At 42.0% G+C, this 25,998-nt stretch overlaps 1 protein-coding gene across 2 annotated transcripts; it reads left to right on the top strand.

Annotated features, from left to right (window-relative positions):
- The first annotated feature begins 683 nt into the window (after positions 1–683).
- On the top strand, positions 684–25,998 carry BUD13 (BUD13 homolog). Of its 2 annotated transcripts, none has more exons than XM_025356882.1 (10): positions 684–865; positions 3,791–3,884; positions 8,227–8,311; positions 10,384–11,127; positions 13,034–13,251; positions 14,771–14,876; positions 15,524–15,662; positions 15,985–16,169; positions 16,734–16,815; positions 25,591–25,998. In XM_025356882.1, the coding sequence occupies exons 1-10, from the start codon at positions 723–725 to the stop codon at positions 25,682–25,684; spliced, it is 1,890 nt and encodes a 629-aa protein (XP_025212667.1). In that variant the 5' UTR covers positions 684–722; the 3' UTR covers positions 25,685–25,998. The 2 variants fall into 2 exon arrangements, with proteins under 2 accessions (XP_025212667.1, XP_025212668.1); XM_025356883.1 differs by having other exon boundaries at positions 10,384–10,728; positions 25,591–25,991.

Below are 25,998 nucleotides of genomic sequence, written 5' to 3'. Positions count from 1 at the left end.
GTCCTTTTCATTGTCAAGATTTTAGTTTCCTTCAAAAGATAACTGCGAGCTAGTTGTAATATAACACCAGAAGAGTTATACAGGTCTTAGAAACTACGTTTTTCATAGTAATTATGTTGGTTTGCACTTCCTGGCTTCCCTTCTCAGACGGTAGGTACCTGGAAGCCTAGTGGAGCAGATTCTCCCCACTTGAAGATACTTATAAAAATAACGAACATAGTTCCGATGACCATATGCCCAACACCGCTCTGCGCACTTCACACAGTAGTGTCATCTCAGCCTGTGATCATTCCGAGTTAGGTGCCGGGATTCTCCCCGCTTTGTGATAACTTGCCCGAGGTCATACAGCTAGCCAGCTATGGAACCAGTATTCAAAGTCGGCTACGCTGCAGCCTGTGGCCCTCCACTTTCTTGCCCGTGGTCTGCAGTTTAGGTAACCTCTGGGGGCGGGGTGTTTTGGGTCAGGTTGTGGCCTCACAGAACAGCGCTTGCTGCAGTTGGATGGATGGGTGGGTGGGTGGATGAAGAGAAGAAACCTGGTGGCGTCGTGGAGCCCCCCGAAGGTGAGCGCATCCCCCGCGAGGGCACCTGCCAGCCGCGCAGTTCTCAGCACTCTCCGCCACTTCCGGCCCTGGCCCCGCCCCCTCGGGTGGCTGGCGTCCCTTACGCGTTGAGGAATTTTGTCCCCAGCGCCGACCCGTCACTCTGTCCTCGTCGCTGCCATGGCGGCAGCTCCGCCGCTTTCCAAGGCCGAGTATCTGAAGCGTTACTTGTCCGGGGCAGATGCCGGCGTCGACCGGGGGTCTGAGTCCGGTCGCAAGCGTCGCAAAAAGCGGCCGAAGCCTGGCGGGGCCGGCGGTAAGGGGTGAGTTGGTACCGGCCGGGGCGGGGCCTGCGACGACTCGCCACCCCTCACCCTTCCCAACTCCGCCCTCGGTCGCCTGGCGACTCCTTCCCTCTTGGCGGGTCTCCCGGCTTCTCCGCCGACCCCTGCTCATGCCCAGGGCCCTACTCACATCGCTTGAGGCCCCGCATTGCCTCTGCCGGCCCGCTTACACCTCGAGCCTCTGAGCAGCAGCGTCAGTGCGTTAGAGCCGGGCTGTAACTTTGATTACTCTTTTCCCGCCTTGGTAGACTTCCGTCCTCTTCCATGGGGAATGAATGTTGCGCCCCGAGAATAATGGAGCGGATTCAAAGCCTCTGTGCTTGAATCTTTAGGGCCCGGTACCTGCCTGTGGGGATTCCCAAATCCCAAAGACTTGGCTCTGAATCAGAGACCTTGGATCACCTCCTGTTACTCTTAGTAATAGTCCTACTAACAAGAGAAGTTAACATTTACATAATTACACTTTTCTTGCCAGGCAACATTATAAGAAATTTAAACATAAGTTTGTTTAAGCCTTACAACAGTACCATGAACTGGGTATTATTTTCAAATGGGAAAACTTTGTGGCCCAATGTAGTGGGCCCTACCAAATCGTTTTCCACCCAGAACCACAGAATGTGACATTTAGAAATAGGGTCTTTGGAGATGTAATCAGTTAAGATGAAGTCATACTTGATTAAGGTGGGTGCCAAATACAAAATGACTGTTTTCCTTTTAAAAAGAGGGAAGTATGGATACAGACACAGCAACAAAGGAAAAACGACCATGTCTAGATGAAGGCTGAGATTGGATTGGATTTATGTTGCCAAAAGCCAAGGTATGCCTGGGGCTACCAGAAGCTGGGAGAGGCAAGGAAAGATCCTTCCCTACAGACTTTGCAGGGAGGATGGCCTTGCAGACACCTGGATTTCAGATTGCTAGCTTCCAGAACTGTGAGAGTTTTTGTTGTTTTATGCCACGCAATTTTGTGGTACTTTGTTACAGTAACCCTAAGGCACTAAGATACCCAGTGAAGTCACATTGTTCTAAAGAACTAGTCCATGTTGTTTTCTGGTTTGGTGCTTGCCTTATTATTGTCCTCGTCTTTCTGCTTCACTGACTTGTGTGGATCCTTTGGAGGCAGTGCCATGTGATGAAAGTAGCTTGAGTGTTGGAGCAGCACTGGTCAGAGTTTGAATCCTAGCTGTGCCACTTTATAGGCTGTGTACCCTTGGGCAAGGTGTTTCATCTCACTGAACTGCAGTTTCCTTATCTTTAAAATGGGAATAATACTGAATAATAATGCTTTTATGAAGTGGTGATTGTGATTAGAGGGATTGCATTAAGTGACCCTGGCTTTTTGAATAACTTCACATCATGGCAGTCATGGTTATTATTGGGGCTCAACTATAGTTTATCCATGTAACAAGCATTTATTGAATACACCGTATTCCAGTTACTGTAGGGTGTTAAGGATGCCTCTGTGAACAAAAAGAAACATAGTCCCTGTTCTTGTGGAGCTTATAGTTTAGTGGGAATACAGGCTTTAAGCAACTAATTACACAACTAATTGATGTATTTTCTTTATGGTAAATGCAATGAAAGTATTCCAAGAGTTTTTAACAAGAGTTCTTAGTCTTTTTTTTTTTTTTTTTTTTGAGACGGAGTCTCACTGTGTCCCCCAGGCTGAAGTGCAGTGGCGTGATCTCAGCTCACTGCAACCTCCAACTACAGGGTTCATGCCATTCTCCTGCCTCAGCCTCCCAAGTAGCTGGGACTACAGGTGCCCGCCACCACACCTGGCTACTTTTTTGTATTTTTAGTAGAGACAGGGTTTCACCATGTTAGCCAGGTTGGTCTCGATCTCCTGACCTCATGATCCACCCGCCTCAGCCTCCAAGTGCTGGGATTACAGGCGTGAGCCACTGGGCCTGGCTGGGTCCGTGGTCTTGAGTGAGTGTGAGATAGTGGGGGAATCCGGGAAGCAGTCAAGAAAAGTTTGCCAGGCTGGGTGCGATGGCTCTCGCCTGTAATCCCAGCACTTTGGGAGGCCGAGGCGGGCGGATCACGAGGTCAGGAGATCAAGACCATCCTGGCTAACACAGTGAAACCCCGTCTGTACTAAAAAAATACAAAAAATTAGCTGGGCGTGGTGGCAGGCGCCTGTAGTCCCAGTTACTCGGGAGGCTGAGGCAGGAGAATGGCGTGATCCCGGGAGGCGGAGCTTGCAGTGAGCTGAGATTGTGCCACTGCACTCCAACCTGGGCGACAGAGCAAGACTCCATCTCAAAAAAAAAGAAAAAAAAAAAAAAGTTTGCCAAAGGAAGTTAAGTTTGTGTTAGGACCTGAAAAATGAGGAAGAGTTTCCTGGAATGAGGAAGAGTTTCCTAGCACTTTGGGAGGCCAAGACGGGTGGATTGCTTGCATATAGGAGTTTGGGACCAGTCTGGGCAACATGGTTAAACCCTGTTTCTACAAAAAAAAAAAAAAAAAAAAGTCAGGCACAGTGGCACATGCCTGTAGTCTCAGCTACTTGGGAGACTGAGTGGAGAGAATAACTTAACCCCAGGAAGTCAAGGCTGCAGGGAGCCATGATGGTGCCCCTGCACTCCAGCCTGGGCAACAGTGTGAGACCCTGTCTCAAAAAAGAAAAAGATTGAGAAGTGTAGATCAGGCAGAGGGAAGGAACTGCATATGTGAAAACTGATGTGGTAGTAACTTGGCTCCTTCCTAGGCACCAAAGGTTGACCCAGGGAGGTGTTCAACCAAGGAAGTAGCAGTAGGAGATTAAGATGACCTTGAAGACAAAGACTGGACCATGCAGGATCCTGTAGGATTTTGAACTTTTATTTTAAAACCGATAGATAAGTGTTTTTAGGCTGGTATCCTAGAATGACTCTTTTTGATCTTCTTCTTCTCATTTAGAATGCGGATTGTGGATGATGATGTGAGCTGGACCGCTATCTCCACAAGTAAACCAGAAAAGGAGGAAGAGGAAGATGACGGAGATTTGCCTGTGGTATGTATCTTTGGGGCTGTCAGGATTTTGAAATGAAGCAAGCTTCTCAATTTTTTTTTTTTTTTTCCAGACGGAGTCTCACTCTGTCATCTGGGCTGGAGTGCAATGGCGTGATCTTGGCTCACTGCAACCTCCACCTCCTGGGTTCAGGCGATTCTCCTGCCTCAGCCTCCTGAGTAGCTGGGATTACAGGCACCGGTCGTCATGCCCGGCTAATTTTTTGTGTGTGTGTTTTTGTGGAGACGGGGTTTCACCATGTTGGCCAGGCTGGTCTTGAACTCCTGGCCTCAGGTGATCCACCCACCTTGGCCTCCCAAAGTGCTGGGATTACAGGTGTGAGCCACCGTGCCAGGCCAGGCTTCTCAATTTCTTTTCCCAGCTCAGGGTAGATTTGTAGGGGGTTAGTTGAGAACAGAAAAGAGGTGACAGTTTCCAAAGAGCTGTTTAAAATAGTTTTCTTTGCTGATGCCTATACACCAACTCCTCTCTTTATGGAGGGCCCATCAGCCTAGAAATGAGACGGATCACAGAGAGAGGACTCCTCAACATCAGTGATAGAGTAATGATGTGAATTGGCTGTGGTTCAGTTTGTTGGAATCTTCCTTAAAAACAATGCTGAGGTTCAATTATAGGGAACTTTTTATTTGCTCCTTTTTTTCATTGATTTAACCAAACTTTCAAATTGTATGTTCTTGCCTAAGTACTGGAGATATGTAGATTAATAGAACATAGCTATATTTTAGAGTTTATACCCTGGAATGGAAAACAATTTCAAATAAATTTCAACAGTATGGTAAATGTTGGGGATATTTCACATATGTACCAAGTACCATTAGAGCCCAGGGGAGGTAGCATACTTTGTATTCTGTTGGGAGATATCCTGAAAGATGTAAATATTGAGTTTTGAAGGATAAATAAGAGCCAGGTGGACAAAATCATAGGCAAATGACCTTCCAGTGGTTCATGAAACCATTGCTGAGAATTTCTGAGAAACAAAGTGGAAAGGAGAGCTGTTGATAGGCTGAATTCCACTAAAGGTGGTAAAGATGGATTCCAGATGAGTATTTAACATTAATTCCTAGCAAAATTCTAAAATAGATTATTTAAAAGAGGGCTTGCTAGTAATTAGAAGGGAAATAGCGATCTTAGGGAGCCAATTTAGTTTTGGTCAGAACAAATAAATATTAACAATGTTTGTTGTTATTTTTTAATTTTATGAAAGCAATGCATGTTTATTACAGAATATTTGGGAATTGAAAAAAGTTTAAAGTTTTTAAAAGAATAACCACTTATATTGTAACCATCCAAAGGCAACTGCTGATATTTGGATGCATATCTCTTCAGGTTTTTCTCTTTAGAGATTATACATGCTTGTGTTTTATTTTTTTGAACATAATTGGGATCATACTGTACATATGGTTTTGGAGTCTACTCTTCTGCTAAATAATATGTTTTGGATACTTTGGTAAGACCTTAAAATATTCTTTGAGTGTATGATTTTTATTGGTTATGTAGTAGTTTACTATATATATTTAATCTGTTCTATTACTGGATACATGAACTGTTTCCACTTTTAAAATATCATACATCATTGTACATAAGTCATTTGTAGAAATCAGTTTATTTCTTTATTCCCATAATATGAAATGAATGGATCAAAGGGTATGGTTCTTTTTAGTAACATTCCCATATTGCTTTCCAAAAGGTGCTACCAGTTTACACTCCCACTAGAGGTAATGAGAATGCCAGTTCGCCTACGTCGTCAATATTATTATTATCATTTTTGAGACAGGGTCTTGCTCTGTTGCCCAGGCTGAAGTACAGTGGTGTGATCATGGCTCATTGTGGTGTGATCATGGCCCATTGTAGCCTCTACCTCCCAGGTGCAAGCAGTCCTCCTACCGTAGCCCCACAACTAGCTGGTACCAAAGGTGCGCACCTCAATGCCTGGCTAATTTTGTGTATTTTTTGTAGAGATGAGGTCTCTGTGTTGCCCAGTCTGGTCTTGAACGCCTGGGCTCAAGTGATCCTCCCGCCTAGGCCTCCTAAAGTGTTGGGATTACAGGTGTTAGCCACATGCCCGGCCGATATTAAAGAATTATTAACAAAGCAAAACCAATAGCAAACCTATGCCGATTTAGCAAGTGAGTAATGGTATCCATTTCTTTTTTTTTTTTTTCTGAGACGGAGTCTTGCTCTGTTGCCCAGGCTGAAGTGCAGTGGTGCAATCTCGGCTCACTGCAAGCTCCGCCTCCCGTGTTCACGCCATTCTCCTGCCTCAGCCTCCAGAGTAACTGAAACTACAGGCTCCTGCCACCATGCCCGGCTAATTTTTTGTATTTTTTAGTAGAGATGGGGTTTCACTGTGTTAGCCAGGATGATCTTGATCTCCTGACCTCGTGATCCACCTGCCTCGGACTCCCAGAGTGCTGGGATTACAGACGTGAGCCACCGTGCCTGGCCCAGTTTCTTCAGACACTAGTGAAATGAATCATTTTTTATATGTTCATTAGGCTTATGTTGTAGGTGTATTTTATCATTTGCCTTTTCACTTACTTCATAATAGTTTTTATTTATTTATTTTTTTTTCAGACAGATTCTCGCACTGTCACCAATGCTGGAGTGCAGTGGCTCGATCTTGGCTCACTGCAGCCTCTGCCTCCTGGGTTCAAGCGAACCTCCTGCCTCAGCCTCCCGAATAGCTGGGATTATAGGCGCCTGCCACCATGCCCAGATAATTTTCGTGTTTTTAGTAGAGACGGGGTTTTTCCATGTTGCCCAAGCTGGTCATGAACTCCTGGGCTGAAGTGATCCACCCGCCTCAGCCTCCCAAAGTGCTGGGATTACAGGAATGAGCCACTGCACCTGGCCATTTTCTTTTATGATATTGTCTTGCTTTTATCATGGCCCAAAAACCTAAACAACGGAGGCTTTAGTGCCACTGCTCTCTGCATTGGTTAAAACAGATCTTGATTATTGAATTCATTTTTGTAACTGCAAGATCACCACCACTGCCACCACCAGTAATAATAGCAAAACGATTATGATGATTATGAGAGCAGTGACAGCACAGGAATAACTAATAGGTGTAATTTATTGAGCATTTATCATTTACCATGCAGGGCTAAGCTTACGTGAATTATCTCATTCGATCCTTATAGCAATCCTTTGAATCCCACTTTTACAAATGAGGAAATTGAGGCTTAGAATAATTTACCAAAGGTTACACAGATGCTAAGTGGCAGAACTGGGGTTTAGATCTTAATTCATCTTGCCCGAAACCTGTGCTTTTAATGCTCAGTGAGAGATCTCAAAACTGGGTTATATGAAGAATGATGGTAGGATTTTCGGAGAAGTAGAGGGCTGTTACGACCTGGATTTAAATTCCAGTTCTGCCACTTGTTAGCTTGTGATATTGAGAAAGTTACTTAACTTCTCTGAGTCAGTTTGCTATTCAGTAGTGTGGAGCCTTTCTTTGCAGGGTTATTGTGAGAATCGAGTTAGATTATATGAATAAAACACAAAACACAGTACCTTGCACATAGTTGCTACTCTGTAACTAGGATTTATTATGCCATCATTCTTTGAAAATTTGTCATGTGGAAAAGGGATCAGTTGCATCAGAGGTCAGAACTAGAATCAATTCAAAGAAGTTATAGGAAGGTAGAGATGAGACCAGTAAAACTAAGAACTTTCTAACATTTTTGAAAAATGCAGTGGACTGCGTTGTAAGATAAATGAGGTCCTTGTCAGGAAGGGATTGGGTGAGTGACCATTTATTAGGAATACTATAGAGAAGATTCTGATTCGTTCAGAAGTTTGGAAGATAAGAAATGTGGTTTTAGCTCTTAAAGATTAATGATTCTGTGTACATCTGGCTCTTTTTGGTTGTATTCAAGAAAACCTATTATTGTGACTACCTACAACAAGAAAGGTTTCATAGAAACCCAAAGTCCTTGATTAGTGCTAGGCATGATGGGGGGCCACCTATGTTTTCACTCTTAATGTAGAAGTAAAAGTGTAATAGGAATTTAGTGTTAGCTTACAAGTGGCTGTTGTGTACCTAGCAGGTTAATAAAAAGGTTTGTAATGAAAGAAATTAACCTTTGCGGGGAAATTGATTAATTAGAGAAGGATCTACAATTCAACTAATACAGTGACAATCAGGTGCTTATGGAGCTAGCATAACTGAAGACCCCTACTTATTTCTTCATGACCATGTTGGATATGTGTGCGCCCTTAGGTTAGGAATCGGAATGGTTGTAACTTCAGGTTCTTGAGACAGTGCTTCTTGGCTGGATCCTGTGGATTTCCTCAGCATAGGAAATCTTTACTCCCCCAGGTGGCAGAGTTTGTGGATGAGCGGCCGGAAGAGGTAAAGCAGATGGAGGCCTTTCGTTCCAGTGCCAAATGGAAGCTTCTGGGAGGTGAGTTCCAACAATAGATAAATCTAAATCTCCATTAGTAGGGGAGGTCTTTTTTTCTTTTCTACACTTTTCTTTTAGAGGAATGCATAGTTTTTTTTAGCATGTCATTGATCCTGAAAAATAAAGCAGGAAAAAGGAAGCTGGACTTCTTCAGAAGTAGTAAGACATAGGAACTTAGAGACCAGATATTCCTCTTTCTCTTGTATTTTGGCATTAGGGTTACTGAGGTCGGTGACTAATTTGGAGGCCTGTGAGCACCCATTCCTCTTTGACTCAGAATAGGAGAGCCCTCGGTATATAGGCAAGACTTTGGGAGGAGTTTACAAGAAACAGGAACAGAATTTGGGGACTTTAGCTACCACTGTCCTCTTCCACAATGAAGCAACTCATTTCTGGGGGGTCAAGGACCAATGTTTTTTGTTCTGTTTGTGTTAGTAAATTTCTCTCTTCTTTCCTTAAATATTGGTATTTTACAGTGCATTACCCTCCACCTGCCCACTTTAGACTCTTCCTAAGCTAATATTTATAACTTAACTCTCTTGAAAAAAATTTGAGTCCTTGAGACTTGGATAAAAAGTGTTTGTGTGTCACATCTGTTTGAGCATAGACTGGTCTTATTTGCCATGATAGTTCCCTGTCTAGCACAAGGAGCTGCCTTTAATAAATATCTGTAGAATTGTTTAATTGCTAGTAGGCATTTGATTTTTGTAGCCTAACCAGAATTCTTTTCCAAAGAGAGTCTTTTGGTCTCCATATCTTGTTTGTCTAGGAAGACATACAGACACACACACACAGTGCTTTTCGGTATCTGAATGTTTAGAAAGTCAGTTGCAGACACTCACTCACTCACTCACTCACTCACTCCTTTTCTTCTGCCTTGCTTTCACTTCCTCATCCCAATCTGTTACTGGAAATACGCTTACCAATCTCTGACCCTTACTTCCTTCAGATTTACTGTTAGGCCCCCCACAGACATCATACTTTTCTCTGTGGAGTGGATTCCAATCAGATAGGCCTGTTCCCCAAAGTAAAGGAGTTGACTTGGTTTAATTCATTCATTTAGCAAGTATTCATTGGTTCCTACCCAGCCTTTATTTTTATTTGGGCTATGGAGCTCAATGACAAGAGATAGAGGTAGAGGAAGAACTGGATTTTGAAACCGTTCCAGATGCTATAGATATTTCATTCTGTGGTGCCTTTGAAAATGGAAGGTCTCAAACTTGTTTTTTAACTTTAAAGATTTACGTATTTTAAAGATTGCACGTGGACTCTGGAGTCAAATAGAGCTGAATTTAAATACTCCTCCACCACTTATTAGCAATATGACTTTGGCAAGTTAATCTTTCTGAGTATTAACTTCCTCATCTATAAAATGGAAATGACAATATTTATGTCCTAGGCTTATGAGAATTGAATCAGGTAATCTCTATAAAACATTGGCACACAGTAGGTGATTGGTAATTACTTGCTCCTTTTTCTTTTTTTGTGATTTTTTCCGCTCTCTAACGAAGAGCACAGTGAAATGGATTAAATAGTTAACAGCATTTGATTTTGATATTCACTGTTTTAGTCAATTTACCTTTTGAAAGAGGAGTGAGTACAAACTATAAAGTATCTAGGCAAAATATCAGTAGGAGCCACTAGCTGGGAACTCTGCACAAATGAGGTTTTAGAAAGAACATTGGACTGGGAGTTAGAAGACTTGGATTCTAGCCTGTGTCTTCATCTTACTAGCTGTGACCTTGGGTAAGAAATCGCTCAGCTCCTCAGCTGAAAACAGAGGCTCTGTTCATAATACAAGGGTACCTGCCCTGCTTACCTTAAAGGGTATAATATGAAAAATGTACTGAAAATGCTTTGCAAATTTATGACTTGGTAGGCGGAGGGGTTATTCTTAAGATATTCATGAGTGGTGATTTGCTGCCGCTAAGCAAGAAAACTGTGCAGGCCTTTTGGGCTTTTTGAGCAGTTCTGAGGTATGTGCTGCTGGAGCATGTCTTGAAACTGGGTGTGGGGGTGGACAGAGGGACAGAGCATTTTTGGGAATCTGACTCTTTGTTTTTTGTGTTTAGGCCACAATGAAGACCTACCCTCACACAGGCATTTTCTTCACGATACCCTAGATTCATCTCCTAGGAGAGTCCGTCATGATACCCCGGATTCATCTCCTAGGAGAGTCCGTCATGATACCCCGGATTCATCTCCTAGGAGAGTCCGTCATGATACCCCGGATTCATCTCCTAGGAGGGCCCGTCATGACACCCCAGATATTTCTCCCCTCAGAGGGGCTCGTCATGACTCAGACACATCTCCTCCCAGGAGGATCCGTCATGACTCCTCAGACACTTCACCTCCAAGGAGGGCCCGTCATGATTCTCCAGATCCTTCTCCCAGGAGGCCTCAGCATAATTCTTCAGGTGCATCTCCTAGGAGAGTCCGTCATGATTCACCAGATCCCTCTCCTGGGCGAGCCCGTCATGATTCCTCAGATATCTCTACCACCAGAAGGGTCCATAACAACTCCCCTGACACATCTAGGAGGACTCTTGGCTCTTCAGACACACAGCAACTCAGAAGGGCCCATCATGACTCCCCTGATTTGGCTCCTACTGTCACTCATTCCCTACCCAGAACCAAAAGTGGTAAAGCCCCAGAAAGAGCCTCTAGCAAGACTTCTCCACATTGGAAGGAGTCAGGAGCCTCCCATTCGTCACTCCCAAAGAACAGCAAATATGAGTATGACCCTGACCTCTCTCCTCCACGAAAAAAGCAAACAAAATCCCATTTTGGAGACAAGAAGCAGTTTGATTCCAAAGGTGAGCATATGACTGTCCATGAGAGGGACATATGTATCCCTGGGAGCTTTCTTTTGGCCCTTTACTTGTTTTATTAGGTATGAGAATGGAGTTTCTTTGGGAAAGTTTTGAAAAGTGAGAGGCTGGGTTTGGGAGAGTTAAAGGATTATGGTGGCAGGAGGAAGGTTTTCATGTATCTTTTTATGTACTCGCCCCACCCCATAGAAAAGTACAATTTATTTGTTGCAGAAGCTTTAGAATGTACAGAGGTGTATAAAGATAAAATGTGACACAAAATTCTGTCATTCAGAGGCAATTAGTGTTGTAGCCAGGGCCACCTTAGTCTTTTTTGGTTTGCCTTTTTTATATAGTTGAGCTCTGGCTATGTAGAACATTTGTATTGCATGTGCAATCTTGCCTGCTCTCCTTTCTTAACAGTCTTCCTCAGGCCATAAAAACATCTTTATGTTAATATTTTTAATAGTGTTTCATTACATAAATTTAACCATTTTCCTAATAAAGAATGTTTTTGGTTATTTCTAAGTTTTTGCTTCTGTAATTCTATAATGAACATCCTTGTACATAAACTGTTGTCCCCATTTTGGATTATTTCCTTATCTACTTCTAGATAGATTTCCTGGAAATTCAACTACTTCTATATAGGTTTCTTAGAAAGCTGAGAAGTTGATGTACTGGGTCAGAAGATGTGGCCGTTTTAAAGACTGTCGATACGTATTGCAGAATGCTCTTTGGGAGGTGACTTGTGATGCTTATACAGTCACTAGAATTTAGGCCTGTGCAGTTAAATTTTTTATTCCCTCTTTTGTTCCCAGGAACTATTTTAATTTTAAGTTAAAGCACTTTGTTATCCTTTAGTCCGAGGATATCAGAATATAATTCTAGGTATTTCTGACTTTTGCCACACTATGGAGAGCTGTCTTTCCATGAGTGGGGTTACTGACATAGAGGAGTGTGTGGAGATCTTACACACCAGTTACAGTCAGTGGTCACTTGGGAATAGAATGTCATCTTCTACCTATTGGTCTTAAAAGTTGTTTCTGACTTTGCTCTTCTCCTATGTCATCCATAGTTATGTTTAGGTTAATAATAATTCTTCATAGAAAAACTAAATAAATATTGTACATTAGTTTGGTAAGTTATTTTCTTAGATTCTTCCAAGGGGATTTTAAAGAACTCTTTGGCCAGGCATGGTGGCTCAAGCCTATAATCCTAGCACTTTGGAGGCCGAGGCAGGCGAATCACCTCAGGTCAGGAGTTCAAGACCAGCCTGGCCAACATTGGCGAAACCCCATCTCTACTAAAAACACAAAAATTGGCCGGGCGCGGTGGCTCAAGCCTGTAATCCCAGCACTTTGGGAGGCCGAGACGGGCGGATCACGAGGTCAGGAGATCGAGACCATCCTGGCTAACATGGTGAAACCCCGTCTCTATTAAGAAATACAAAAAACTAGCCGGGCGAGGTGGCGGGCGTCTGTAGTCCCAGCTACTCGGGAGGCTGAGGCCGGAGAATGGCGTGAACCCGGGAGGCGGAGCTTGCAGTGAGCTGAGATCCGGCCACTGCACTCCAGCTCGGGCGACAGAGCGAGACTCCGTCTCAAAAAAAAAAAAAAAAAAAAAAAAAAAACAAAAACACAAAAATTAACTGGGCGTGGTGACACACACCTGTAATTCCAGCTGCTTGGGAGGCAGAGGCACAAGAATTGCTTGAACCCAAGAGGCGGAGATTGCAGTGAGCTGAGATCACACCACTGCACTCCAGCCTGAGACTCTTGTCTCAAAAAATAAAATAAAATAAAATAAAAGGAATTCTTTAATTTCTAGGTTCTTCTCCCAGCCATAGGAGATTTCATGTAAGTTCTTCACCTAGGGGACATCAGAGTCACACAGATTCTTTGCTCCTATCCAGGTGACTGCCAGAAAACAACTGATTCAGACCTTTCTTCTCCACGGCATAAACAAAGTCCAGGGCACCAGGATTCCGATTCAGATCTATCACCTCCACGGAATAGAACTAGACACCGGAGCTCTGATTCTGACCTCTCTCCACCAAGGAGGAGACAGAGGACCAAATCTTCTGATTCTGACCTGTCCCCACCTCGAAGGAGTCAGCCTCCTGGAAAGAAGGTCAGGATTTTCAGGAGCCATGTCCTTCTTTTTGTGTGACTCTTCTCTCTCAGTTTTATATATGTCCCAGATAAGCCAAGAAGAAGGATGTAGCTCTTAGAAGTGTAGTAAATCTTAGTTAAAAGGACCTTTGGAGGTCTTTCTTTCTGAAGGCAAACTGGCTATAACCCATCCCGGATGGACTTACAGATACCAGATTTCCCAAGTAGCTTCTGCTTTTATAGCCTCTTAATTCTACAATCTCATTTTAACAGGTCCAGAAAAGCTTCCTATTTTCTTAGGAATAAACTGGGGACTGTAATTTGCAGAGTGGAGTTTGGAGCACAAACATTGTGTCAAACGGATCATATGGCAAGATGCTTAATATCTCTAAACCTCAGTTTCTTTATCTGTAAATTGTGGATAATAGTAGTACCTACTGTGTAAGGTCGTTATGATAATTAAGCCAGTGTAAGTAAACCTCTTAGCACAGTGTCTGGGACAAAGTAAGTATCTAGTGTTAGTGATTTACTACTATAAATTGGACTATAGGTCTCTGTATCCAGAACTTAAGAACAGACACTTAAAATATGAAACCACTTTTAGAAATCATGTTGTCCGAAAGGTCAATGTTTTGTTTTGAATTCATGATAAATCTTGATGAATTAACCAAAAAACCCAAAAATCCATATGAACCCTGAGTAATTATATTGTAAAGAACATTGGTAGTAGTAAAGGAATCTTATTTGTGAGTGGTTAAGAAACAGAATGATAGAGGCTGTGATGTGCATTTTTCTCCCCAGTGCAGACTTATCGGGTAAATCTTGTCTGTAGAAAACTCTGAGAAGACTGGTCCTGGCAGGGTAGACCAGCTTGTTCTTTACCTAGGGAGTGAAATTCTTCTCTTTTAGGGAAAAAAGCGGTCTCTGTTTCAGCTGGACCCCTTGACATTTTATATATCTGTTTAGTTCATGGACAACTTAATATTAGTCCAATTTGATTGCTTAAGGATATCAGGATACACTGTGTGCTTCATTCGTGGGCTGGTTTGCTATCTTGATACTAAGTGGAAATTAGCAAAAAGTTTTCATTTGGTTAGATCTTTTGTTATTACCCTGAAATATATCCACAATTTAAGGATCTTAGGTTTCCTTGAGTTTGTACTGTAAATGGAATATTTTATCAGTGTCGGTCTCTAATGGAAGGCTTAGTGCTTTATACTGGTTTCTGATCAGATGACCTGAGAGAATCTTCATGTGTGCAGTTTATATTCTGAAAAGTCAGAAATGCAAATGTGTAGCTCTCCCTTTAATATATTGTTACTTTGTGTTTCTGCTTACTCTTAAACTTGATGGTTTTGATGAAATTTGATTTTCTTTTATAGTTTTTGAATCCTATGGTAATTAATGAGAATATAAAGCTAGAGTTTGAGGTTTAATTATTGCTGGTCATCAGACACAAATGCAACTAACTGTGTACCCATGGAGCCTACTGCCACATCATCTCATTAATGTTGGATGCTCCCTTTTCCATTGCATAGGCTGCACACATGTATTCTGGGGCTAAAACTGGGTTGGTGTTAACTGACATACAGCGAGAACAGCAGGAGCTCAAGAAACAGGATCAAGAAACCATGGCATTTGAAGGTAAAAATATGAAAGTGCAGAGACCAATCCAGGCTAATTTTTTTTTTTTTTAATTTAGTTTATTGTACCTGGTATTTTAAACTTTTAATTGCTATCAAATTTCAGCTCTGGTTTTATGCATGGTTGTAATTTCTCAGTGAGTCCCAGTGTTTCTTTCCTTCTTGAAAAATGCCATTTCACCCAGGCGTGGTGACTCATTGTAATTCCAGCACTTTGGTAGTCCGAGGCGGGTGGATCAGCTGAGGTCCGTAGTTTGAGACCAGCCTGGCTAACATGATGAAACCCCGTCTCTACTAAAAATAGAAAAAAACTAACCAGACGTGGTGTTGCATGCCTGTAATCCCAGCTACTCAGGAAGCTGAGACAGGAGAATCGCTTGAACCCGGGAGGTGGAGGTTGTGGTGAGCCAAGATCGCGCCACTGCACTCCAGCCTGGGCAACAGAGCGAGACTCCATATCAAAAAAAAAAAAGAAAAATGCCATTTCTCGGGCCCAGTGCCAATATGCACCTAGATGTTGGTAGGAACTACTTTGGTCTGGCTGCAGAAGTTCTTATCCAGCATTAGAATCCCAAGCGGTTGATTTGATCTCTTAGAATGTTATTTCTGATTTTGATCCTGATATTTGAGTATAATTTTCCTTTGCAGCTGAATTTCAATATGCTGAAACCGTATTTCGAGATAAGTCTGGTCGTAAGAGGAATTTGAAACTGGAACGTTTAGAGCAAAGGAGGAAAGCAGAAAAGGACTCAGAGAGAGATGAGCTGTATGCCCAGTGGGGAAAAGGGTAAGGGAACCACTGAAAGGGTAAACAAGATGGCAGTGACTGGAACAAGTCATTTCTCTGCTCTTCTTGATCACTCACTTTCTTATTATGCCTTCAGAGCTGTTACCAGTAATGGGAAATTTGGTGTGCTGAATCTTCTTCCTAGGATATTGATATATTCCACACTTCCAGTGGATATTCTGGGAATTTTACCCTGCTCAGTATTTGCCCTAGGGTACTACTAGAAAGAGGAGAGTCTCCAAATTTAGCAGTATGGTCCATCTTGTGTAGAAGTGGAAATGTCATACAGGATAGCAAACACTCTTGGTTCTTTTTTGCCCAGGCTTGCCCAGAGCCGGCAACAGCAACAAAATGTGGAGGATGCAGTGAAAGAGATGCAAAAGCCTCTGGCCCGCTATATTGATGACGAAGATCTGGATAGGATGCTAAGAGAACAAGAAAGAGAAGGGGACCCCATGGCCGACTTCATCAAGAAGAATAAGGCCAAGGAGAACAAGAATAAAAAAGGTGGGACTTCTGGGAATCATCAGAGCTGGAGGTGACTTGTGAAGAGAGAGAATCATTAGGATGCTGATACATAGCTGTATGCAAGGAAGGATTTCCCAAATAATTTAAATTCATTGTATTTGTGAGTTTAGATTCAACTCAACTGGTCTTTCTATGTGAAAATTTTTCCGGGCCAGGCACGGAATCCCAGCACTTTGGGAGGCTGTAATCCCAGCACTTTGGGAGGCTGAGGTGGGTGAATCACCTGAGGTCAGGAGTTGGAGACCAGCCTGGCCATGGTGAAACCCCGTCTCTACTAAAAATACAAAAAAAATTAGCTGGACGTGGTGGTGCACGCTTGTAATCCCAGCTACTTAGGAGGCTAAGGCACGAGAATCGCTTGAACCCAGGAGGCAGAGGTTGCAGTAAGCCGAGATTGTGCCACTGTACTCCAGCCTGGGCAACAGAGTGAGACACTATTAAAAATAATAATAATAATAATAATAAAAAATTCCCACATTGCCATCCAGCTCTGAATTAAATTATGTCATTAACTAAATACTTTTTTCTTACTCCTCTCTTTAGTGAGACCTCGCTACAGTGGTCCAGCACCTCCTCCCAACAGATTTAATATCTGGCCCGGATATCGCTGGGATGGAGTGGACAGGTAAGCCTGGGTATTTCTTAGGATTTTATTTTCTCTTCTACCTGACTGTAACCTTCCCTAACCACTCGTAAGTTGCTCCACACTTTATTTCATTCTCTGCTTTAATCACAAGGTGAAAAATATGCACTTTGCTTGCTTCTATTTCTGGGGTCCACAAATCCTATTTTTCATGCTTGGAACACTCCTCTTTCTGTTTCCTTTTCATAACACTTTTTAAAGCTCTGTACAAACAACTCAGGTGGTTCAGATAAGACACCCTTTGTTTTGGACATTAGTTACTTTTAATGATATTTTCTAAGGTTTAGAGGGGTCGAGTGATGAGTCGTAGTCTGGAGCCTTCTATGTGATATGTCTTTAAAATGTAGCCTCTGAATCTTTATTCACTTTACGGTCTTAGGAGGCAGTCACTTTTAATGTCTCACGGTCCTCTACCACCTCATCTGTCTACCTACCAGCATCTGTACCCACATGCTCTAACTTCCTGTCTGTTATGATGGATGAACTATATTTGCTTCCATCCAGAGTCAGTTCGTGTACTTACGTATTAGATTCTATCTCCTCTTGCCTGCTAAAGGACATTGTTTTAGTATCTAGCACAATAATTCTCAAACTTTTTAATTTCAGGATCCTTTTACACTCTTTTTTTTTTTTTTTTTTTTTTTTTTTTGAGATGGAGTCTCACCCTGTTGCCCAGGCTGGAATGCAGTGGCGCAATCTCAGCTCACTGCAACCTCTGCCTCCCGGGTTCGAGCGATTCTCCTGCCCCAGCCTCCTGAGTAGTTGGGATTACAGGCGCGTGCTGCCATGCCCAGCTAATTTTTTATATCTTTAGTAGAGACAGGTTTTCACTATGTTGCCAGGCTAGTCTCGAACTCCTGACCTTAGGTGATACGTCCACCTTGGCCTCTCAGAATACTGGGATTCCAGGTTTACAGGATTACAGGATTACAGGTGAGCCACCATGCCCAACCACTCTTGTTTTTTGTTGTTATTGAGGCAGAGTCTTGCTCTGTTGCCCAGGCTGGAGTGCAGTGGTGTGATCTCCACTTCCCGGGTTCAAGCAATTCTCATGCTTCTGCGGCCTGAGTAGTTGGGATTACAGGTGTGCATCACCATACCCAGCTAATTTTTGTATTTTTAGTAGAGACGGGGTTTTTGCCACGTTGGCCAGGCTGGTCTTCAATTCCTGGGCTTATATGATCGTCTGCCTCGACTTCCCAAAGTGCTGGGATTACAGGCTTGAGCCACCGTGCCTGGCCTACACTCTTAAAAATTACTGATGACCTCAAAAAGCTTTTGTTGATGTGGATTATATATATTGGTATTTACCATGTTATAAATTAAAACTCAGACATTTAAAAAGTGTTTATTCATTCTAAAAAATAATAAACTAATTACATTAACATAACTTTTTTTATTATTATACTTTATGTTCTAGGGTACGTATGCACAACATGCAGGTTTGTTACATATGTATACATGTGCCATGTTGGTGTGCTGCACCCATAATTACTGTATTTTTAAATGAAAAATGATTACATTTTCCAAGTGAAAAAATAGAAGGATGGCATTGATTTACATTTTTGCAAATCTCATTAATGTCTGACTTAATGGTAGGTAACTTGACTGCATTTGTCTGCTGTGATATGTTGTTCAGTTGAAGTATAGGAAGAAAATTTAGCCTCACACATAGGTAGTTAGAAAGAGAAGGCATATTATATTTCTTAATGTTAACACAAAAACTCAACAAGTGCTGGTTTCTTAAAGGTGAGCTATGTGGAACCTGAAACCAGATCAAAGAACTTTCATTACTGTTATATTAATTTTTTTTAATACTTTGAGTGGATCTTTTACAACATGCATGATTTTATAACATCATGCATTGGTCATTTGTAAAATATTGGTTTGCTGAGTTTTTCAGACCTTCCAAATGTTGACATATTTCCACTATACAATATTAGAAAGTCACTTTTGTTAACATCATTTCTGGTCTCATCACAAAAATCTTTAAATAATGGGAAGTTAAAGAGTTCACAGTTTTTCAGAATTCTAATTTACACTTGAAAGTTTAAATGTTATCACTGGCATTTCCATTGCTTGAGCTGTTTCCATTTAATAGCTTAATTTCTCTGCTGAGATTTCCCATCTGTTCATTATGAGATATTTTCCTCTTCTTGAAAATATTTATGATATATAATTGGTGCTTTGAAGTCCTTCCTGTCTGCTAATTGCAACATTTGATTCACCACAGGATTGGTTTCTATATTGGCAGCTTTTTCTTCAGTGTGGATTACATTGCCCTGTTTATTTACCTGTCTGGTCACTTTTTTAAATTGTTACTAGACATCATGAATGATACACTGTAGAGACTTTGAGCTCTGTTACACTGTAATGTCAGTTGTTTTCCTTCTGGTAAAGCTCACTTTGTACAATAGCTTTTTTAGAGGTTCCATCAGATTTTGTACCTAGAGGGTCGTTCCATCGTTGCATGCAGTTTGATTTCTTACTTTCCAATCTAGATGCTTTTTGCTTCTTTTTCTTGCCCTGTTCCATTAGCTAGCACTTCAGTGCAGATGTCGAATAGAAGTAGTGAGAGCAGACATCTTTGCTTTGTTCCTAATCTGAGGAGGAAAACATTTAGTTTTTTACCATTAAGTGTGTTGTAAGCTGTAGGTTTTTTGTAGATACCCTTTATCGAGTTAAAGTTCCCTTCTATTCCTGTTTTGCTGAGAGTTTTGTTTTTAGGAATGTATATTGGATTTTGTTCAAAATATTTTCTAATTATCCTTTTGGTTTATTCTTTGCTCCATAGGTTATTTAGGAGTGCATTAATTCCAAATATTTGGACTTTTCTAGATATCTTACTAGTATTTACTTGTAATTTAATTCAATTTTGGTCAGATAGTATACTGTAATTTTGATCTTTTGAAATTTGTGGCCGGGCGCGGTGGCTCAAGCCTGTAATCCCAGCACTTTGGGAGGCCGAGACAGGTGGATCACAAGGTCAGGAGATCGAGACCACCCTGGCTAACACGGCGAAACCCCGTCTCTACTAAAAACACAAAAAATTAGCCGGGCGAGGTGGCGACGCCTGTAGTCCCAGCTACTCGGGAGGCTGAGGCAGGAGAATGGCGGGAACCCGGGAGGCGGAGCTTGCAGTGAGCTGAGATCCGGCCACTGCACTCCAGCCTGGGCGACAGAGCGAGACTCCGTCTCAAAAAAAAAAAAAAAAAAAAAAAAAAAAAAAAAAAAAAAAAAAAAAGAAATTTGTTGGTCAGGCGCGGTGGCTCATGCCTGTAATCCCAACACTTTGGGAGCCCAAGGCAGATGAAATTGCTTGAGCCTTGGAATTTGAGACCAGCCTGGGCAACATGGCAAAACCCTGTCTCTACAAAAAAATATAAAAATTAGTCGGGCATAGTGGCACACGCCTGTAGTCCCAGCTACTCTGGAGGCTGAGGTATGAGGATCACTGAGCCCAGGGAGGTCGAGGCTGCAATGCGCTGTGATTGCACCACTGCACTCCAGCCTGGATGACAGAGTGAGACCCTGTCTCCAAAAACAGTAATACAAATGAAATTTGTTAGATGTGTTTTATGGCCCAGTATATAGTCTGTCTTCTGAATGTTTCATTTGCACTTGAAGAGAACGTATATTCTGTAGTTATAAAAGGTAGCGTTTTATAAATGTCAATGAGGTCAAGGTGGTTAATAGTGTTTAGATCTTAGATCACCTATGTTCTGGGTTTTTTTGTGTCTGTATTTTTCTATCAGTTACTATCAATTGTGGATTTTTTGTTTTAGCTGGTTTATTTTGTTTTTCAACTAAAATTTCCATTTAATAGCTTGCATTTCTCTGCTGAGATTTCCCATCTGTTCATTATGAGACATTTTCCTCTTCTTGAAAATATTTATGATACATAATTGGTGCTTTGAAGTCCTGTCTGCTAATTGCAACATTTGATTCACCACAGAATTGCTCTCAATTGACTGCTTTTTCTTCAATGTGTATTGCATTTTCCTGTTTATTTACCTGTCTGGTCACTTTTTAAAATTGTTACTAGGCATCATGAATGATTCACTGTAGAGACTTTGAGTTCTGTTACACTGAACTTAAGTGTAACACATTCCTCTTAAGTGTGTTGGCTTTTATTCTAGCAGGTAGCTAACATGGCTGAACTCCAAACTGTCTCCTTTGCAGTGGACCACAGCTACAATCTCTGCTCAGTTCTTTTAGTTTCCAGCTGCCATTTTTTTTTATTGGCCTGATGGTATTTTCTCTGCACATGTGTTGTTTAACAGTCAGCCAAGGATTTGAGTAGGGTTTCTATGTAGATTTTGAGGTTCATCCCTTTTGTAGTTCCTTCTCTTTCAAGATTTCCCTCCTAATTTCCTAGCTGTTCTGCCCACTTTGCACTAACTCCTCAAGCCAGTAAGCCTGTGACTTTCTGCCTTCATGAGCTGTGCTGTTTGGGAAGTTGCCCTCTAGCAAATCTCTTCTCATATACAGACTTCATCCAGTTTATACTTACTTTTGGTCACTCTTCCACATGTTCAAATACCTGTATTTCTTTACTTCGCCTAGGTTTCATAGTTGCTAACTGAGGATAGGTTAGTCTGCTCAGGTTACTCTGCAGTGTCTAGAATCTAACTCCCCACCTTATATGGGCCTAAGGCATTGTCTTCTGTCTCTCATGGTGCTGTCAAAATCCAACAGCCAGGTGTGGTGGCATGTGTCTGTAGTACCAGCTACTTGGGAGGCTGAGGCAGGAAGATCCCTTGAACCCAGGAGTTAAAGTCCAGGCTAGGCAACTTAGTGAGACCCCATCTCTAGAATAAAAAATTGTGAGGCTCTTTTTTCTGATATTGGCAGATGTCTATAAGATGACTGTAGTTCCTCATCTTGTTAGATATCTTTACGGTAGTTGTGGTTACAGGCTAGCTTACTAGTTCCGTTTGCGGTTCACTACATGAACTGCAAAAAGTATGTAGGCTTTTGGTAGAAGGAGGATTTTTCAGAATACTCATTTGCCATACATATGGCCAGAAGTAGATCTTTTTATAGCACAACCCTACAGATGTTCCCTGCTACCGAGTTTTTGTTTTTTGTTTTTTAATTTTTGGACCCAAAACTTAGAATTCTCCCTGACCTAGTTTTTTACTAGTGTTTAATTTGTCTTCATCTTTCTCAGTTGCTTTTTTCCACTTCTTGTTCTGATTTTATCCTAGATTTCTCCTCTTATTTCCCTTTGTCACCCTTGCTTTCTTTCTGTTATTCATCTTTCATCATCTTTCCTAGTTTTGTCTCTATTCGGCCCACTGCAAGGGGATATTTCCAGAACAGATATATAGTATGTTACAGTTGGAAAAACCCATGAGGTAATTACCCAGCCCCTATTAATTAAAAGAGAAACTGAAGCCCAATAAATAAGCAGTTTGCCTAGAGGCATGCAGTTTCCCTGAGAAAGCTGGAATTAGAATTCTGTTCCTGATTCTCTGGTCCAAAGCTCTTTCCACTGTGAGTTCTCTTGCAATTTGTTTTCTGATTCTGCTTAGGATTTGGTGTTTGTTATTCATATGTCCTTTGTATTATCATATTAGTATAAATCTCTTAAGACCTTATTACCAAGGTAAAAAACAGTGGTTTCCTTGGTGCTTTGGAGTACCATCCATGTTTCTACGGTTGGAGAGGATGCCATTTATAATAAACTTCCCTTCTTCTTCTTCTTTTTTTTTTTTGAGATAGAATTTCGCTCTTGTCGCTCAGGCTGGAGTGCAGTGGCATGATCTTGGCTCACTGGAACCTCCACCTCCTGAGTTCAAGCGATTCTTCTGCCTCAGCCTCCCGAGCAGCTGGGATTACAGGCGTGTGCACCACACCCAGCTAATTTTTGTATTTTTTTAGTAGAGACAGGGTTTCCCCATGTTGGCCAGGCTGGTCTCAAACTTATCACCTCAGGTGATCCACCTGCCTTGGCCTCCCAAAGTGCTGGGATTACAGGCGTGAGCTGCCATGTCCGGCCAAGTTTCCCTTCTTAAAGCCCTCCATTACTCCACTCATTCCTTAAGGGAAAGTCTTAGCATACATGTTATAAGTGTAAGTAGCTAGGTACTAGGTACTAGGGATTCCATGATTAATGAGAGATAGCCCCTGAGCCCAGGAGCTCACTTTCAGTCTAGAATAGAAGACAGACAATTTCAATGCATTCAATTTCAATGCTGCTATAGAAGATTTTCAAGATGTTTTGGGAGCACAAAGGAAGAGTGTGTTGAGCCTTAGGAGGATGTGATCAGGAAGTGCTTCCTAACGGATGAAATATGGGAGCTGAGTTTTAAGGGATATTGGTAAATCAGCCAAGATAAGAAGGAAAGGAAAGATGTTAAAGGAAGAGGGTCCTATATGTGCAGAGTCATAAGGCTATGAGACACCATGGTGATACCAGGTGGTGGGGGTCCATAAGTAATTTGCTGTTGTTGGATAGCATGAAGTTTGAGATGGATGAGAGAGGTTGGCAGACCCTGATCACAGAAGGCCCTGGAAGCCTTTCTGAGGAGCTTGGTCTTCACTCTAGAGGTAAAGGGGAGCCACGGAAGGATTAAAAACAGCTCTGCAATTTAGATAGACAAATCCATTATAGCAGTAATGCAAAGGATTTGAAAGGCACAAGATTGGAAGTAGAACAGATACAAGGCTTTTGCAGTAGTTCAGGCTAAAGGTAATGAATGTCTGAACTATGACCTTCAGGCAGTGGTAGTAAGGATGGTTAGTAAGAGAATAGGAAGTGGGAATGTGGTTGGGGTGAGCTGGAGGGACCTGTTTGCTGATTTGGGAAAGAGGAAGGAGGAGTCACTGGATTTGGCAACAAGGAATATCATTGATGACTTGAAAGGGCTAGTTCCATGGTATAGTGAAACAATGGCCAGGTTCTAATGTATTAAGGAGTGAATGAAAAGTGAGGAAACAAATAGTGAATACAGGCTGTTTCAAGAAATTTAGATAAGAAGACCAAGAGAATGCATGGTAATTAGAAGGGGTTTGAGGACCACTCACTACCTCCTTGAAATTCACCCCTGTTTTGTTTTCCATGACACCCTACTCCTGGTTCTTTTCTCTGATCATTCTTGGGCCACCTTTGCAAACTCCTCTTCCTCTGTGCACCTCTTAAATCTTTCCCAGGGCTCCATCCGTAATTTTTAGCTGTTCTCACTCTATGTGCTCCCTCTGGCTGATTCTTATCTAGTCATGTTTTCAACTATGAGCTATATGTACATGATTTCCAAATCAGTATTTGCATCTTGGTCTGGTGTATTTAGCTATGTGTTGGATTTCTCTATTGATTTGGACTTGAGAGATTTCAAATGCATCGTATTTAAAGCTGAACTCATCATCTTCTACTGTAGCCTGCTACTACTCTTGTGCTCTCTAATTTGCCTCCTCCTTCTTTGTCCTTGTGTACCTAATCAATTAGTCCTACTAATTAGTCTTACTAATTTTGCCTGCTGTATCTTCTCTCTTCCATCCCTCTTTATCATTGTCTTCATCATCTGTTGCCTGGACCATTGCAGTGATTTTCCTGCCCCAGATCTCCTCCAGAGTGATCTCTTTGAAATGCAGTTTAAGTTCTTGCTTTAAACCTATCCTTTCTGGATGAAATCTAAGCTTTTTACCATGGCCTACAAAGTTCATTATGCATTGGCCTCTGCCTGCCTTTCCAACTTTGACTCGTGGCTGTTCCCTTTGTCATACTTCAGGCTCCAGCCATACCAGTTTGCCTTTGGTTTGCTGCACATACCAGGCCACTTCTTATTTCTGTGCCTTTGTTCTTGTTGCTCATTCTGTTCGAAATGACCTCCAGACCCTTCTGACCCTTCCCATCCCCAGCGCTGTAGTTAACACAAAGCCTTTACTGATCATTCTTGCCCAACCCTCATGTCACCTTTTTATCATACCTCCCCAAAGCTGATTAAGATACCCATTCTGTTTCCATGATACCCCATACGTATTTCTGCCAGAGTTTAAGCGGTTCTTTTAATTTTTTTGTTTAAATGTCTGTCTCTTCCACTAGTCTGGGAGTTCATCAGGACAAGTGCTGTGTGATACTCATTTTCATGCAGTGCCTACCATGGTACCTAGTATATAAACAAAATTCAATACATGTTTTTGTAATGAATGGATAAAATATAGGATGTGGACATCAGCTGAAAGAGAACTGGGCTTTTAAAGAGTGGCAAATGTTTGAAATAGCTGTCAGAGTGGGGGAAGGGTCTGAACAAGGACCAAGAAAAGGATGAATGATATATTTTGTCCCTTTGATTCTATTGCATATGCCTTAAATATTTTCTTTTCTTTTCTTTTCTTTTTTTTTTTTTGAGACAGAGTCTCACTACGTTACCCAGGCTGGAGTGCAGTGGCACGATCTCAGCTCACTGCAGCCTCCGCCGCCCACGTTCAAGCGATTCTCCTGCTTCATCCTGAATAGCTGGATTACAGGCACCTGCCACTGCATCCAGCTAGTTTTTGTATTTTTAGTAGAGACAGGGTTTCACCATATTGGTCAGGCTGGTCATGAACTCCTGACCTCGTGATCCACCCGCCTCAGCCTCCCAAAGTGCTGGGATTACAGGCGTGAGCCACCATGCCCTGCCATGCCTTAAATATTTTCATATGACTCCTTACTTTCCCCCCATTTCATTATATTGTGAACTCTTCCCTTTCTTTTAAAATAAATGTCTCTTTCAGGGTTCTGGCTGAATAGTATATCTCTTTTGATTGCAGATCCAATGGATTTGAACAGAAGCGCTTTGCCAGGCTTGCCAGCAAGAAGGCAGTGGAGGAACTTGCCTACAAATGGAGTGTTGAGGATATGTAACTTTCCTGAGGCTGTGGGGGTGGCTGGGCTGTGGTAGTGGGCATAGGCAGCGAGATATCCAGTGGTAACAGTTGTCTGTGCTAATAATTGGAGCCCACAAAGACCAGCAACTTGTTGAATGCCAGTTTTGACCACAGAAGAATATTTGAGACCTGATGTTTGGACTGAGGTACCTGTACTTCTTGGGTATGACAACCCTGGCTGTTGCTGGCTTTCAGAGGAAGCATTGATTTCTCAGTGTACCAGGGGTTGTTCTTGGTTAGGGTTTTTCTTTTCCTTTTTTAAATAAACATATATTTATTTTTTTTAAATTA

This window comes from Theropithecus gelada, chromosome 14, assembly GCF_003255815.1.
Source record: "Theropithecus gelada isolate Dixy chromosome 14, Tgel_1.0, whole genome shotgun sequence".
NCBI lineage: Eukaryota > Metazoa > Chordata > Mammalia > Primates > Cercopithecidae > Theropithecus > Theropithecus gelada.
This window is presented reverse-complemented; position numbering and strand designations above follow the sequence as displayed.